At 42.4% G+C, this 17,315-nt stretch overlaps 1 protein-coding gene across 1 annotated transcript; it reads right to left on the reverse strand.

Moving 5' to 3' along the window:
• Positions 1-480: 480 nt before the first annotated feature.
• Positions 481-8,050, reverse strand: NANP (N-acetylneuraminic acid phosphatase). The gene is made up of 2 exons (XM_082670288.1): positions 7,944-8,050; positions 481-1,722 (listed from the first exon to the last, which is right to left on the reverse strand). The coding sequence occupies exons 1-2, from the start codon at positions 8,031-8,033 to the stop codon at positions 1,066-1,068; spliced, it is 747 nt and encodes a 248-aa protein (XP_082526414.1). The 5' UTR covers positions 8,034-8,050; the 3' UTR covers positions 481-1,065.
• Positions 8,051-17,315: the final 9,265 nt, after the last annotated feature.

Here is a 17,315-nt window from a genome sequence, read left to right on the forward strand (position 1 = left end):
TCTGAAATGGATACAGAAATCTGTGAAACAATGACATAGTTCCCAAAATTTTAAAAACAGGAGACTTAAGGCAGATGGTGACACCAAAAAGACCAGTCAAGTATTAAAATGGCACTCTGGAAATGGTTCATAGCAAAACCTAATTTTCTACTAGTTTTCATCATATGGGTGAAACTATCCAGTCAGCAGACAACAGATGCGGGCAGCACGATTAGGCCACACCAAGGCAACTTCCAGGAAAGTGACTTCTGGGGCCATGTGGCTTGCACTCATCCACAGCAAGACAGACTGGTCCCTCACCCTCACTGCGTACCTGGGAAAAGATAGTAAAAGTACTTCCATAAGAGGTAAAGACTAACAGGAACCTATAAGCTCACCCTGGAAAGATGTGAAAATGTAACGGAAAAGGAGCACCATGTGCTGATTTTAACAGCTTTTTTACTGGAGGAATTTATTGGTCATGTACACACCATAGGAAAATTATCCCCCCCCACCCCAAAGGTAATGCAGAAAAATTAGATTCATAAGAGAAGTATACGTACAAAGTAGGCAAAAATATGGTGCATGTTTTTGAAACAAAAAATGTGAAAATAATTTCACTGTGAAATGCCTTGATTTGCGAGTTGGTACTTAGATTAACCAGATCCAACTGCTCTAATAAATCTCTAGTATATATGTTTTAGAATAACTATTTTTTAAAAAATACCTATTTTTAAGCCAAAACATAAAATCTGTATCTGTGCACCCATGTATAAGTTATCCTCCTTGGTATCTTCATAGATCCAAGATGCTAAGAGATTAACAAAGTAATTTTTAAAAAATATCTCAAGCCACAGATTAACAAATATACTTCCTCAAGTTTTCTGGGTTACCCTACTAAAAATAACTTATAATAATGTACTCTGGATTTTCAGATATAAATACCAGTCAATGGTTGGTTGGCCATTACATGACAAGTATAATTATCCTTAGAACTAGGTCATAGTATATAGAATGCCTTAACTTTTCTTAGTTCAAACCCTGTAATTTGACCCTAAAATTCGTAAGCATACCCTTTTCTGTGCTTTAAGCAGACACACTGACTTTGCAGTCTATACTTTGTAAGAGAGCAGGTAACTCTAGCACGGAAGAAACTATATAATGCGGCCTGGGGGATGATTTCAACGGCACCATTCCATTTTTATTTATCCAGACTGTTGCCTTCAGCCCTGCATTGAGGCCTCCTTGTATATCGGTTTCTAGTGTGTCACCAACCATCACACAGTCCCCAGGCTGTACTCCAAGGAGATCACAGGAGTAATAAAATATGGAAGGTGCCGGTTTCTCCTCTTTCTGCTCTCCACCTACAACAATAGCGTCAAAATAGGACTGACAGGCACAAGCCTTGATCTTCTCCCTCTGGGTCTGTTGTTCTCCATTTGTTAATAAAAGTAGGCGGACCTCCTTTCGAAGTTCAGTGAGCATGGCTTTGACATCTTCTGCTAGTGTCATATGCTGTAAACGTGTAGATTTCCACAGGAAATAACATTCTTCAGCTAATTTCCTATTGGCCGCACCACCTTTTGTTTCCTGGATTGCTTCTTCCCAGTGTGAAGTCCTGAGGTCAGTAATGCAGCTTTTAGAAGGATGAAAACATTCCTTGCTGAGCTTAACTTGAACTTTGTTACAGATGATTTCAGCCTCTTCTTTGTAATGGTATTTTGATTGTAAGAGCTTTATCACCTAAATAAAGGAAAATAACTCCATCAACATACTTCATGTCTTTAATACTTATCCTGTGAGCCTATAAACCCAGAGCACAGACAGATTCTAACTCCACTCCTCTGTCTTAAGGAAGCTCTATTACCACACCATTTCTGTTGGGAATTGGTCTTATTTTTAAAGAACACAAGAGTGAAGATTTCCCAACCTTTCTAGACAACTCATTCATATTTTTTTACCAATTTTTTCTAAGAAGATTCTTTATATATATATATATATATATAAAATAAGAATCCCTCATTTGTCAGTTTAAGTCTACCACCTTTCATTCTGGTCATGAAGACATGAAAATAAAACTGTGCTTATATTTAGTAAAACATAAAATTTCTAACAACTGATATTTAGACTCTTCCCAGAAATAACGCTAGTTCACCTAACCTTTCCTCATCTTATCCATTTTACGTTCTGAAGGCCTAAATTAGGTCCTAAAGGGGACCTAATTCTGTACTTTTAAAAACAGGTATATGTAGCTCTAATGGAATCAGGCACGTTCTGTGACCTCAGCAGTTTAATGATGGTGCTTCTTCCAAACTTAGGATTCCAGATAAAAAACTTCAAGTAGTTCTGAGTCTCCCTCTTTGTCACACTGGTTCTGAATCCCTTATCATAATCTTTCTTATGTTCCCACAGCTCTTTATCTTGACTTTTTATGAGATTAGGTTCTTATCCCTTTGGCCTATCTTCTTACCAAGATGCTAATGTGGCAAAGCATTATGCCCAGTACTCACATATATTATTTCGAATCTTTCCTGCAACTCTGCAAGGGAATTTCCTTTCTGAGATGAGGGAATGGAAGTTTAGACCTGATAAATAACTTGCCCTAGCTGAGATTTAAGCCCATACTTGCCTAACTCCACAGGCCACATGCTTGCGTTTATACTATGTATTCGGCACTGGAGACTGGACCCTTTGTCCTCATGAACTTATCTGGTGCGGAAAATAACCACCACAAATGCTGGGTTGAGTGCCTTGACAGTCACACAAAAAACTGGAAATAAAATGTACGGAGCAACCCCAGGGTTGTTGGGTAAGGAGGGCAGAGGAAGGAACATTTAAACCAAGGCGTTACCAAGCCCAAAGGTGGGGATGGGAGGAGGATAAAATCATTCTAGACAGAAGGAACAGCACAAAGACACAGTACTTGAAATTCTGTGAACTGGGAAAGGCAAGAAGCTGAGCTCAGCCACAGTGGAAGGCAAGTGAGGGCGAGTGCTAGAGATGAGGCTGGGTAGGCTGTAGCTACCGAAATTCCCTTGGCACACCTTATGCCCATACACGCCAAAGGCTTCATACTGCAAGTGCTTGGGCTTCTCTGCCTGGGAGCTTTATCTCGCCATAGGGGCACCCATGCACATAGGCTGGAGCCAGAGTATAGCCCAAGAAGCAGGTCTCAACCAATAAGAAGCAGATATTGGTGGGTTGCCCCTTGGAAGGGACAAGTAAAGTATGTCTACATGTGTCTCCCAGAGTCCCCAACCGTTCACACAGTTCCCTGCTCATGAACACAGACTGTATTAGATTCCTTCCCTTCCCTGTCTGACTCCACCACTCCCTACAGTGCTTCCTAGGGTCACCTTCCAAGTGAACTGCTTGCAGTTGAAGCCGCCTGTCCCAGGGACATCTGGGAAAGTCGATCATGCCAAGGCAATTTTGGATCTTTGAGGATGAGGGCAATGCACACAGCTGGGGCTAAAGATTTTCTGTTGTTGAAGTGAAGCAGTCAAAGTCAAGTTAAATTGTTACCCTAAACTCTATAGGGAATAAATGATCTGCTACTCACACCAGACACTCAATTCACCTACTGAAAAGGGGAAAGAGCTGAAGAGACACATTCTTCCTCAAGCTATTTGTGTTAATCACAAAACATAATAGTTAAGAAAAGTCTTACTAGTCAGAGAAAAATAAACCAGCCCTAAGAATTTTAGGTGAAGGGAAAACTTTGAAATTTCTTGCTTTATAAAGTTAAAATTCAATGAACAAATCAAGCCTTTTCAATCTCCATAGTTATGTCACCATCTTTTCTAGCAATATCAACTAAATTACTCCTGAGCTATGATTGAAGGTCACTATACAGTTTTAGCAACGCTACTGCTACACAATAAAAGGACACAGGCCTCTAGGACTCCACAGTACTTGCGATTCAACAGGAACTGGCTCACAGTTCATAAATGAAAGCTCCCAATAAAGATCCAGTTTCCTATAAACTGCAATTGGCAGTTTGTTAAGCACATTCTTGGGATCTGAAAAAGCAGATTAGCTCACCTTAAAGGGGAGATTCTTGTAGAAGTATATTGCTCCCAAGTTTCAAAACTGCCTCCCATTACATTCCCTGAATTAACTTTGCCATTTCGTCACACAGAAACTAATTACATATTCATTTGGAACAACAAGTGGCATTTTAATAATATTAACAGCTTTGGGAAAGATGTTTATCAGTCGTTCACATATTAATATTAGTTCAAACAGAAATAATACCTAAGGTGAATTAGTCCACATTACTGGTGCAAACTCTCCTAACACCTGCACTGAGAGAATGGGAGTCTAAATTTAATTGGGGATGGAGGGAAAAGATCTCTAATTTAGAGGTGTGATGACATTCTGCATAAGGGTAAGTCAGGCCTGAAAAGGATTCTGAGTAGAATGAGCCCACTAGGCACGTACAGGCCTGAAGAAGGGAGAGCTAAGACAGTGAGAGAGGGGAGATCAATTTCTAGACACAATATAAACTCAAATTCCATCTACTTCAAAACTCTATTTAAGGCTCTATCGCAACACATACAAAAAGGAAACTCTGTCCTACTTCCTACTTTCTGGACCCAGACTTAAATACCATTAGTACTAGTGTTTAGCTGTGATTTAAAAAGACTTTTTGAGGGCCAGTGTGGGAACCATATAACACATATGATAAAGATATGAAGTGGCTGAATTCTAAATAAAACTATTTTAAAAAATACATGCTCACAAAACATGATGGCTGCATACAGACTAACAATTCAAGCAGCCCTCCTGTTATTTATTTTTTTTGTGGTACGCGGGCCTCTCACTGCTGTGGTCTCTCCCATTGCGGAGCACAGGCTCCGGACTCGCAGGCTCAGCAGCCATGGCTCACAGGCCCAGCCGCTCCGCGGCATGATCTTCCCGGACCGGGGCACGAACCCGTGTCCCCTGCATCGGCAGGCGGACTCTCAACCACTGCGCCACCAGGGAAGCCCCCTCCTGTTATTTTTAGTTCAAGTCTTTGTTCAAACATCATCTACTCTATGTGGCCTAATCTGACCAAGCTATTTTAAAAATGCAATTCTTTCTCCCCTCCACTTTTTCTGACACACTTATAAATAAAAGCACATTTATTATGTTCACTGTCATACCCATTAGAAAGCAAACTCAAAAATGCAGAAATCTTTTTTGCTTTGTTCTCTGAGAAACCCCAATTTTCTGGAGAAGCCTTCTTCTTGAGTAGTGACACTGAAAGAGGGTGGAAATAGCTTTCCCAGATGATTTAAAAGTAAATTAAAGCTGATAGCCAATATTTTGTAATAACTATAAATGGAAAGTAACCTTTAAAAATTGTATATATATAAAAAAAGAGGCTGAAAAAAGAAAAAAATTAAAGTGATATATAGTCATTTTGACTCCTTTTCCTCAAGCCCAAGGCAATGGCTGGACCTTTCCCCCTCCCTCCTTTCATAAATCATTCAGTGATTCAGAAAGCTGCCATGTTACTTTTGAATAGGCTAACATTTGTGGGTGTTGTATTCTTATGTGATAAAGCGATCCTAGATCCTCGTATAGTTAATTTTGCACATTTCATAGGATATTTATAAAGCAAATGGTAAGAGAACCAAGTCTGGAGAACTGGACTTTTATCCATCCATTCAACATTCATCCTGTGTCAAACACAGGGTGATGAATAAGACAGTTTGTTCCCTCTTAAGAAGCTCACCATTTAGCTGTGGGCATGTGAGTTGGAATGTGGAGGATGAACTGGACATGGTAAGTCTGGCATCAAGACCATAGTAACAGTCTTGGTGAGAGACAAGTCCAGCTTTAACTAAGACAAGGGCAGAGGGGATGTGCAGGAGAGGACACACTTGGTGACAGAGTGGACGGTGGTATAATTCTGGAACACTGGACTGTATGTACTTCCCATGCATTACATTAAACCTAGCTGATAGGGTTTTTGAGAACTAATTTCACTATTCAAATATCACTATTTAAAGATTTGAGGCTTAGAGCAGTTAACTAACTTGTTCGGGTGCTTTCACCTAGGTATTGGGAGAGCTGTGATTCAATCTCAACTGTCTAATTTTAAAGCCTAAACTCTTGGCCTATAGCAAGGATTGGAATAAAACAAGAACTTAATGACAACACACTGGACTTGGCCTGCCAAAAACACACAGGTAAATATGTACAGTTTGCAGCTAGAGATACTGGAGACAATATAGCAGGGGATGGTGCCCCTGAGGTCAAGATCAAAGGCATGAAGGGACAGTCAACAGTGTATAATACTTCGGTAAAGTCATTAAGACAGACTTAAAATGTCCAGGATTCTGGCAATTTGGGAGGTGCCTATAGATGGTGAGTTTATTTCATTCTAGTGGCAAAAACAAAAAAAACACACTACAGTGGTTTTGGGAATACACAAGAAGTAGAAACATGGAGATAATGGTATAGATTTCTCTTGAAAAACATGGCTGTCAAGAGAGGTAATATCTTGTGGAGAAATAAGGGTCCAAGGGAAGCGTTCTTTTTAAAGTACTGGGCATTTTAAAAGATTCTGCATGAATTATTCACATTTGCTTATTTTTTTTTAAGCTCAAAAATTGACATAGGTTTGTTGGCCTTTTTTTATTTTTTGAAATAATTGTATAAAATAATCGTTAACATTTTTCCAATGCATATTTTGGAGAATCATTCTGCTAAATTGTTATACACAGTATCTCAATTAATTCCCCAAAACAGTCTTTTAAAGTTGGCCCTAGTGTCGTATTGTAATACAGATGAGAAACTGAGGCACTGAGTTGAATTATTTGCCCGAGATCTCAGAGAAAATTGTGGAGCCAAGATTCAAACCCAAGAAATGTGCAAGCTGACTATTTATGATTAAACACTGATTATATTGCTTATGGAGTATCATAAGAGAGTGTAAAGACATCTTTATCAAACAAATAAAAACAGAGTATTGGACGGGCTTCCCTGGTGGCGCAGTGGTTGAGAGTCCGCCTGCCGATGCAGGCGACACGGGTTCATGCCCCGGTCCGGGAAGATCCCACATGCCGCGGAGCGGCTGGGCCCGCGAGCCATGGCCGCTGAGCCTGCGCGTCCGAAGCCTGTGCTCCACAACGGGAGAGGCCACGACAGTGAGAGGCCCGCGTACCGCAAAAAAAAAAAAAAAAAAAAAAAAAAAAAATAGAGTATTGGACAGATCCGAAAACGCAGCAGGTGTGGAATGCACCGAGAAAGAGGACGAAGAGGCTGAAGATCCAGGGAGACACAACCTAACTAATGAAGCATGAAGAGGACGGGACACTCAGGGCTGAAAGGATTTAGCTTCTGAAAGTGGGTTTTTCAGATATGGTAATCCTTAGTTTTCTCTTTAAAGCTGAATGCAGACGAAAGAAAGCAGGGGTGGCTTCGGGTCTTGAACAGCACGGGAAAGGTCTGAAAGAGCATCAGTAGGTACAGAAAGGGGAGGATGCGGCGGAGCAAGGCCTCGTGAAGGTAAACCTACTGAGGGTCACACCCACGGCAGGAACACCTGCGGAGAAAACTCCCTCGAGTCGATAAAGTCCAGGCTCAAAGGTCCAACGAAGAGCACGCGGTGGGAGACCAGCCTCCCGCGGTCAGTCCCGGAGAGCCGGGTGCCCGCTCGTCCCGGCGGGTCCCGGCAGAAAGCCAGGCGACTGGCGCGCGCCTGCCTTTCTGTGCGGAGGCGACTCTGCCCTTGTGGCAGTTTGGCGACATCCTTCCGGAAGCCCGAGCGCTGGGAGCGCCCTCAGGTCGCAGACTCCCCGCTCTCTGAGCGAGGCCGCCGCCGCGGGCCGGCACGAAGGGCCTCCGGGACCAGGGGCGCCGCCGCGGAGGGAGCCGACAGGGCAGTGGGCCGGCGGCCCAAGGGGGCGAGAGAGCGCGCGGCGCGGGGCGCCGGGCTCGCCGGAGGGAAGCAGTAGCCGGAACGTTACCTCCAACATGCCCTTCCGACTCGCCGCGGCCGTGTCGATGAGCGTGTTGTCCAAGTCGAAGAAGACAGCCCGCACCCGGCTCAGCCCCATGCCGCCGCCGCCTGCGCGACGCGCCAACTCGTAGCCGCCGCGCGCGCCTGCGCGAAACGGGCCGGCGGACGGGAAATACCGGGGCGCAGCCGCGAGGCCGCCCGACCCTTGCCCACCGGCGGGGAACTCCCGCGAGATGTCCCCATACCTGAGTGGCGCGGAACAGCGACGTCCCGCGAGACTTCGGAATCGTGGTCCTAGGGAGGGCCGGGGACTCGCCGCCGTCATGATGCTAGCGGTTGTCTGAGTCGCTGACGTGTAGGGGGTGGTCGGAAGCGCGGCTTCCTTCTTGGTGCCTCTCTGTGCTTGTCTCTTTTCTCATTTTGCCCTCCTTGCGTGAGGAGGACGTCGTGACTGCCCGCGGGAGGTTTTCTGCGCCTTGTGGCGACCGGGAGGAGACAGAACAAGGCTTTTCCGGTCCGACCGGGTGTCCTGGCCCACGCAGCTCAGGCGGCTTCCGAGCGTGGCCGGGTCGGGTGTGCGTGTGTGTGTGGTTACGAGTCTGCGGCCCCGCTGGATGGCAGGAGCCGGCTCAAAGCTGGGGGACGTGTTGGAAAGGTGTATCCTGGATTTTGGAGCCGTTGTTTGACGGCCCTGCCTGAAGACCGAGGGCTCCGTAGTGTCTGCCCGATGTTTTGTCCACCGATTTGATGGCTTTTCCTGAAGCCTTGCATTTTCCGGTCGCTGGGTGTCTTTTTTACTTGGATGATTTTCAGGTATAGCCAGAGGCTGAGGTACCTAGAGAGTCTGTTAAACCTGCAGAAGGTCAGTAACAGTTGTTTGCTTTCTGCTGTTAGCAGAATAAGGATCGTGGAACTAATCTCTAATCTTCTGTCCAAATTGTCTCTGTTGGGTAACCTTTCCGAAATTTGGACATGTGGTCATCATCAGTGACCAGAAATTGTCTATCAGGTAGAACAGGGCCACCGGCCAAATCTGGCCTGCCACCAGATTTTGTTGGATCTGTGAGCAGGGTGGTTGTTAACATTTTTTAAAATAATTGAGAAAAGAATCAAAAGAAGTGTATTCATGACACGTGAAAATTATATGAAATTCAAATTTTAGTGTATATAAATAGTATTTATGTATTGTCTTTTGCTGCTTTTACAATAGCAGAGTTGCATAGTTACAAGTGAGACCATATGGCCTGCAAAGCCTAAAATATTTACTATCTGGCACTTTGTAGAAAAAAATCTGCCCACCCCTGAGATGCATGATTAACAGTTGGGCTGCTGGTGTTCAGTACCATCAGATCAGTTGTCTTTTTGTTAATAGGTTTTTATTCTGCAGTGGCAGACTACAGTTTCCATGTTTTGGAGCAGAATCGCAGGTGACCTCTCTTTGCTACTGTGGAAAATAAATGAATACCCATGCCTCAAAAACATGACTGTTGATGTGCAGGGCTAGTCTATCAATTTTGGTCATTTAGATTAGCAATCGGCCAAAATTATGAGTGCATTAATTAGAGTTACTTTTTTTAATTGCCTGAATTGTAAGAATAAATTTAGCATAAAACTGCATATGGGCACATGAAGTCTATAGGATTGCAGCCGTTTTTTGTTTGTTTTGTTTTTGTTTTTTTTTTGACCACACTGCGAGGCATGTGGGATCTTACTTCCCCGACCAGGGATTGAACCTGTGCCCCCTGCATTGGGAGCGTGGAGCCTTAACCACTGGACCGCCAGGGACGTCCGTATCCTTTTTCTGATGTGCATATAGTTTATTGAGTTAGGCACAAATCCAAAGTCAGAGAAGGTGCAGCAGTCTGCATGTATAATCAGTCCTCTTGACTTAATGGGTTGGGTGTTTGACAGGTTTCTTTTTGTGACAAGTACTCTAATGGCATTCCATGACCTGTCCAACTTGGCTGCTTGAAGGGAGATGATGGCCAGGTACAGTACACTGACAACTTTAGTTCCTTCTAATTAAATGTCTCCAGGCTTTAGGTTGTTGCAGTTGATGTTTGTGAACCAGTGAATTTTCCTGTATGCTTTTAAGGTGGTGAAATGTACAGGCTCCTCATTATAAATGAGCCTCAGGTTATTAGTACGTTACTTAACTGGTCAGCTTGACAGATTTAACACTACTACCTAGATGTTTTTGTATTTCCAGGAAGCAAGGTCTAAATAAAAGATTGGTAATTGTGAGACTTGGTCAAGGAACACAAAGTGAAAACTAAACTGCAACACTTGTCTCTCCTGCGTCCTGCAGCATGGCACCATTGCTGTGCAACTGCTGCTACCCAACATTGATCCTGTCTTGTCCTACCCTAGGGAAAGTCTTTCCCAGACCCTTCCCACCCACCTCTCCTGTACAAGTTCATTACAACTCCATGACTTCAAAAGAGAGGCTTGCCCTGTGGTTTAAACTTTAAAGGTTTTCTCAGAATGGGGCATTGCTCAGTTGAGGGGCAAGATGGAAACAACCAGAAGAGAATTTCACAGGCTCCCACTACATCTACCCAGCTATCATCAGCTATAACCACCTACGCTGCCTGATAACCTTAAATGAGCCACCTCTGCTGCCTTCTGTGGCTAGCCCTTTCAGCTGTTTACTAGATTCCTGCCCCTACTTAAGGACATCTTTTCAGCAATTCTTTCCTCCTCTCTTTTACATCAAAATTTTCCCATCTGTTGGATACACCCCTCTCACTCACAATACTTTATTGAAAGTACTCTTGCCAAGTCACCAGTGACCTTCAGCTTGCTAAATCCAATAGCATTTCTGGCCCCATCTTCCTTCTCTTAATCAGCAACATTTCACGTAGCTCGTCCTTTTCCCCGCCTTGGCTTTCAAATTTTCTTTTCTGCTCCTGACTACTCTTCACAGTCTCCTTTGCTGGTTCCCCCTCATCTCACTGACTTTCTGTGGTTCAGTGGCTCCAGGGCTGCCTAACTACACTCACTGCCTTGGAGAATCTCATTCATTCACTTGCATGACTTTGAATACCATCTATATATTATATGCTGATGACTCATAAAATGCTATCTCCTCTGATCCCTTGAGAATTAGCTTGGCCAGAGAATAGAAAAATAAAGCCAATAAACATTTGAGAGGTGGTTAATCACGCTTGTATTTTAAGAAATGCAAATCCAAACTACAGTATGATGTCACTGTTAACATATAGGATAAGCAAAAGTTAAATGTCTAGGGCCTCCCTGGTGGTGCAGTGGTTAAGAATCTGCCTGCCAGTGCAGGGGACACGGGTTCCAGCCCTGGTCCGGGAAGATCCCACATGCTGCGGAACAACTAAGCCCGTGCGCCACAACTACTGAGCCTGCGCTCTAGAGCCTGTGAGCCACAACTACTAAGCCTGCACACCTAGAGCCTGTGCTCCACAACAAGAGAAGACACCACAGTGAGAAACCTGTGCAAGGAAGAGTAGCCCCCACTCTCCACAACTAGAGAAAGCCTGCACACAGCAATGAAGACCCAACGCAGCCAAAAATAAAATAAATTTATTTTAAAAAGTTAAATGTCTAAGTTATACCTCAATATTATTAAAACAAAACAAAAACTAAAAACAGCTTGCTGTACAACCTGGTCCATCTGATCCCATATATGTTACATAAAGTAAAAATTATTCTAGGAATTCCCTGGTGGCACAATGATTAAGAATCCGCCTGCCAATGCTGGGGACATGGGTTCGATCCCTGGTCTGGGAAGATCCCACATACTGCGGAGCAACTAAGCCCGTGTGCCACAACTACTGAGCCCGTGTGCCACAGTACTGAAGCCCACACGCCTAAAGCCCTGTGCCCTGCAACAAGAGAAGCCAATGCAATGAGAAGCCTGCACACCGCAATGAAGAGTAGCCCCTGCTCACCGCAACTAGAGAAAGCCTGCGCACAGCAACAAAGACCCCATGCAACCAAAAATAAACAAATTTATTTAAAAAATTATTCTAACTCATTAACACATGATTTTTTTCCTCTGCAAAATGGAGATTCCAATCCTAACTTGCAGGCTGGTTGAGAGGGTAAAATATGGCAATGATTACCTGGGACAGGACAGTTGCTCTGTAAATGCTACAATCATTTCCCACAAGACCCTGTCTATACCAGGAGTGCATCAGCCTGAATAAAGTGCTGAGAGAAGGAGTGCTGGGACGATGTTGCAAGTGCCCTGAATGAGGGCATAAGATCTGGGGAATATTCCTTGTGAAGAGGCCTAGTTGACCGAGAACCAGCTGAGGCTCTGAGCCCCAGATGGGACAGTGCAGGTCACGAGATGTCAGACATGAGCAAAGGACACCCACCATTGTATTGAGCAGAGAAGGCACTACAGGAAGGCAACAGGTTAGGAGTACCCACCAGAGGCTGGGCTGTCCTCCCTTTCCCTAGCAGAGAGTCCTCTCTTGGGTGGGCAAGGCATTGGAGGAAGTAGAGCTAGAGGCTAAAAAAGGGTGTGATCCTGAGAATGTCCCTGGAAATTCCCAAGCCTGGGGAATGGCCTCCTCTTGTTTTAAAAAAAAAGAAAGTATTAGTCCTGTCAGAGAAGAAAAGAACTATGGGCAGCTTCCTAAGAATAGGCCCAGGGAGTAGGTATCAGAACACAGCCTATCCTGACATGATACTGACTCTGAGCAGAAAGTTTGTCCTCTTTGTGCCTCTGAAATAATGAGGTTTTACTATTAGTAATATTTAACACTTATTGAGCATTTAATATACACCATAGATGGTTCCCAGTGTCGTACAAGATTTCCTCATTCAATCCTCACAACGATCCTATTAAGTGGTTATTTTTTTACCCATCTTTTTCAGATGAGGAAACTGAGAGTTTAAATACGTTTCTCAAAGTGATGGAGCCTAGGTCTGAAGTCTCACTGTAAAGGCCATGCTCTTAAACCAGTTGGCCCAGAGTTTCTGCCCAGCCCAATCTTTGAACTTTTGCAACTTGCCTCCCAGCCTGGGGGCTTGAGAGCAGTTCCCCCTTCCACCTGTTGGGAAGGTGTTTCCAGCCTGGCACCTGTCGACTTAAAAAATATTCACAACAGGTCTTCCCTGGTGGCGCAGTGATTGAGAGTCTGCCTGCCGATGCAGGGGACACGGGTTCGTGCCCCGGTCTGGGAAGATCCCACATGCTGCGGAGCGGCTGGGCCCCTGAGCCATGGCTGCTGAGCCTGCGTGTCTGGAGCCTGTGCTCCGCAACGGGAGAGGCCACAACAGTGAGAGGCCCGCGTACCGCAAAAAAAAAAAAAAATTCACAACATAAAAGTTGAGAGTTATGTTTTATTTGGCAGGAAATTTTAGGACTTCAATCCCGGGAGGCAGCATCTCAAGTAACCCTGAGAGAACTGCTCTGAGGAGGTGAGGTGGGGGGGAGCCAGGTTATACAGAAATTTGCAACAAAGGGCAGATAGTCCAAACGTCAAAAGATTATTGTTGGGACTTCCCTGGTGGCGCAGTGGTTAAGACTCTGTGCTCCCACATGCATGCTGCAACTAAGAGTTCGCATGCCACAAGAAGCCGGTGAGCCACAACTAAGGAGCCTGCCTGCCGCAACTAAGACCTGGCACAACCAAATAAATAAATAAAATAAAATAAAAAATAAAATTTCTAAAAATAAAAAAGATTATTGTTAATTAAAGCACACCAGATATCCCAAGTTAAGGAATTTAGTGCTTTTCTATGTATGGGAAGATGCAACAATCTGGGCTCACTGAAATCATTGCTTTGATGTGCACCGCAGCTGTCTGGGTATCCTGTGTTTTCACATCCTGAGTTTCCTCAGGGCTCACCATAGGGAGTGATGAGTCTGATGGCTGCTAGATGGCAGGTATTCTTTCCTTCCTGAGTTTCCTTAGGGCTCACTGGCTAACGTTGGAGGGCCGCGATCTCTGATGTCTGTGACTGATATGGCAGGAAATATTCCATTTCTCAGATGCTCCTCTTGGTCAGGAATTCAACCAATATTTGGGAAACATTTCATGACCAAATTTTGTCCTGTGGCGCTGGGAGGTTCATCCTAGATCAGGCGAAAATTCCTGTTGATATGCTACTCCAGGAGCTAATTTACGGATTAGGCCCTGTTGATAATTAAAGATTCTCTGGATCCTCTGTCTTACTAGTCTGTTATGATGCAGGAAATGTTTTCCCTTATGGCTTCTTCCCATATCTAGAATCACACTATTACAATTATTCTATAAGAGTCATAAATGTGATCTATTTTCTCAAGATGTTTAGCCATCATCAGTTTTGTTGGAGGCCACATTGAGTACTGTAAAAGACAACAATCTTATAAAATAGACAGGATATAAGTAATGTAGGTAGTAACATTACAAAGTCATAGTGCAGCAGGAAGACAAATCATAAACAATTTGGAAACAAAGAACAAATTAAAACAATCATTAGTGTAATTAGTTGTAATTAGTTGTAATCCAGCTGCACCAAACCATCAAATCCACAGGAGAGCCAGCTGGAGAAACCAAACTCTGGAAGGATCAGGTGGAGAGAAAAAGATAAATGTTTCCTCTCTGTTTACAAAGGTATACTTTATCAACTTGTTGTAGGTCATAGCATAAGAGAAAAGGTTTTTCTGGAAAACAAAGCTTTAGCTAGTGTATTTTCAAAAAGTCATAAAGTTATAAATCATACTCATCAGTTCATTCAGTCTCATGTAATTAATTCCTGTTGATCTGGATGAAGTAATCAGGTTTTCCATTAGAGTTTTGTCATTTGTTACCCAGTTCATTGGTATTATCTAGATCTATCAGAAACTTGTATTCGTTTCAAAAGTTCTCTTTATGAGTCTTCTTGAAAATCTTCATTTTGTAAAAGCATCAATGTAAAATAATGATTGTCTATAAAAGTTAAAACTTAAAATAGCATGGAAAAGATTTGAGTACAGTGCAATTAGCAGGAAACCTGGATATTTCTGTGACATAACATTTTTGGATAATAACTAGAATTATGACTGATAACATTATATCAGGACATATCAGATATTAGGGATTCCTTATAAATTTTGGAATATCTGTATTAATAACATTTATCCATAAACTATAACCTGAGGTTCATCTCCAATCACTTGACAATGTTTCTGAAGTAATTAAACATATCAAATAAACTTAGTTTAACATTCCTCTCTGAGATGTCTCAGAGATGTTCCTTTGAAGCATCCCAGAGTCAGCTGGAGGCTAAAAGAGCTTTAGTTCGATTTGATATTTGGGAAGTTTGTTTAAAAATATCAGAAAGGTTTTTAAAACACAACAGATCATAGGTCTCTATAAAACAATACTTATTCATTTAACCAAACTCACAAATAGATTACTTAAGGGCACAGAAACTCACACAATCTGTTATCAAAAAGGAGCACTCTAAGAAACTTTGTTCAAATTCCAGTCATGTACTACCTTACTTAACAAAATCCATTTACTTAATTAACTTCAATCTAAATTTAGTTAATCCTGACCATGTATACAATTTTTCCTTAATAAAATGTAACTCCATTCCTCACACCTTCTTTACTGAAAACACACATTCTACTTTCGTACTGTATACTGAAATGCTTCCTATTAGCTTTAATTACGTGTTTAAATTAGAATCCTCAACTCTTCAAAACCTTAATTTTTAGTGAAAACTAAGAAGTAAGCAATTATGAACTTTCTTTTACATTAGCATTCTGTAGATTGGTGAACATAAATACCAGTGGTAATTTCTAAATACATTCATTTTCTTATAGAGGACATCTCAAGGCGGCACCAAACATTTTCATTAATAGTCCTAAATACCTTTAGTTTCTCTATTTAGTAATTGATGTGTCAGTATCTTATTTTTTTTGCAATTATATAGCTATTCAATAAACCTCCATCACTTAAATTAGCACAACACTAGAACTTTAAGTTACCAAATATCTGTAAAGATCATCTTAAGTAGACATTTCTAAAATATAGTTTGAAAGAGTTTACCCAAAATCTCTTGTCTCATTTACGTATAAAGTCTCATCAAGTTATTTTCCTTGCAACAAGATATAAGGTCTTATTTAACATCTGTTAAACCTAGGTACAATAAAGTATTATACTTAATGACTCTAAAGACATGTCTATAATAAATAGATCAACAAACTATAATACCAGGTATCAAATTAATATTGAATATTTCCCAGTTCACGTGAACCTGAAAGTCATTTTGGCTGGTTTCTTTATATTTAATTTGTAAGCGCTTTCTTTTAAATTAAATAGAGCTCTTTATAAATTCAACTTTGATAATACCTTCCAGAGGTAGAGATATCTCATATGTATAATGTGCACACAGACATATAAACAGACAAAACTAGAGATCTCATGGCTTCACTTAAAAAAAAAAACTTAATTATGAATCAGGTATTACAATATAAACTTACTAGTTTACAAAGAACAGTTGGAATACATTAAAGTTGCTTGCTCAGATGACCAAGGCTTTGCTATTTGTAAAGTTCGGCTGAGGTAGCATTCCCAGCGGTTTGAATTTTAAAAGTACCACTTTGTCATTATTTTTTCTCTTGGTTTCAGGTCTTGCCTGACTGAGCTAATGAGGCTCAGTCCCAGGTCCTCGGGCCTGTAGTTACATTTCTGGTTTGTAGAGATTGGCAAGAGAAAGACAGTTGCTTTTAGTTCCCCAAAGAACAGGTCTGTCACCAAAAGGATACAAAAAGATTGATTTGTCCAACTATGTATTATATCAGTGAGAAAATTTCTAACTAACTGAAGTTTACTATGTCAACTACAAATTGGCACTTGCCACCTACTTCTACAAGGATTAAATCATGTGCTGCTGCAGCTGATGACTTTCAACACCCCCTGAAAGGAGTTCAGGGTGGAGAGCAGAAATGAGGTGCTCTGTGCTCTGGGAAAAACTGGCAGAACAGGTCTTCAGATAGTTAGATACTTTAAGGAGCTGATTTTATGAGCCCAATTCTTATGTCTCCTCATATGTAGAAAAGCACTAAAATCTTTCATGGTGATGTCTGCTCCTCGTGACTAGCAGTAACCCTCAACAGACTAGCAGAAACCTTCGGCAAAAAACATGTGCTTGATTGCATGTACTCCCCCTTCACCAAAATCACATATATACTGACCTTTCCCCGACCTGTTTGGAGCAGTTTCTCAGAGCTATCTGAGTTACTGTCTCCCAGGCTATAGTCCTCATTTTGCCCCAAATAAAACTTAACTCACAACTCTCCCGTTGTGCATTTTTTTAATACCACAACGAGGGCTTCCCTGGTGGCGCAGTGGTTGAGAGTCCGCCTGCTGATGCAGGGGACACGGGTTTGTGCCGCGGTCTGGGAAGATCCCACATGCCG

The sequence above is a fragment of the Grampus griseus genome (genome assembly GCF_964374135.1).
Source record: "Grampus griseus genome assembly, chromosome: 14".
Classification (NCBI taxonomy): domain Eukaryota; kingdom Metazoa; phylum Chordata; class Mammalia; order Artiodactyla; family Delphinidae; genus Grampus; species Grampus griseus.

Coding starts and splice junctions, on each gene's coding strand:
- NANP (XM_082670288.1), bottom strand. CDS start 8,033: ATGGGGCTGAGCCGGGTGCGGGCTGTCTTCTTCGACTTGGACAACACG. Junction 1,723..7,943: donor GTCGGAAGGGCATGTTGGAG/GTAACGTTCCGG, acceptor TCCTTTATTTAG/GTGATAAAGCTCTTACAATC.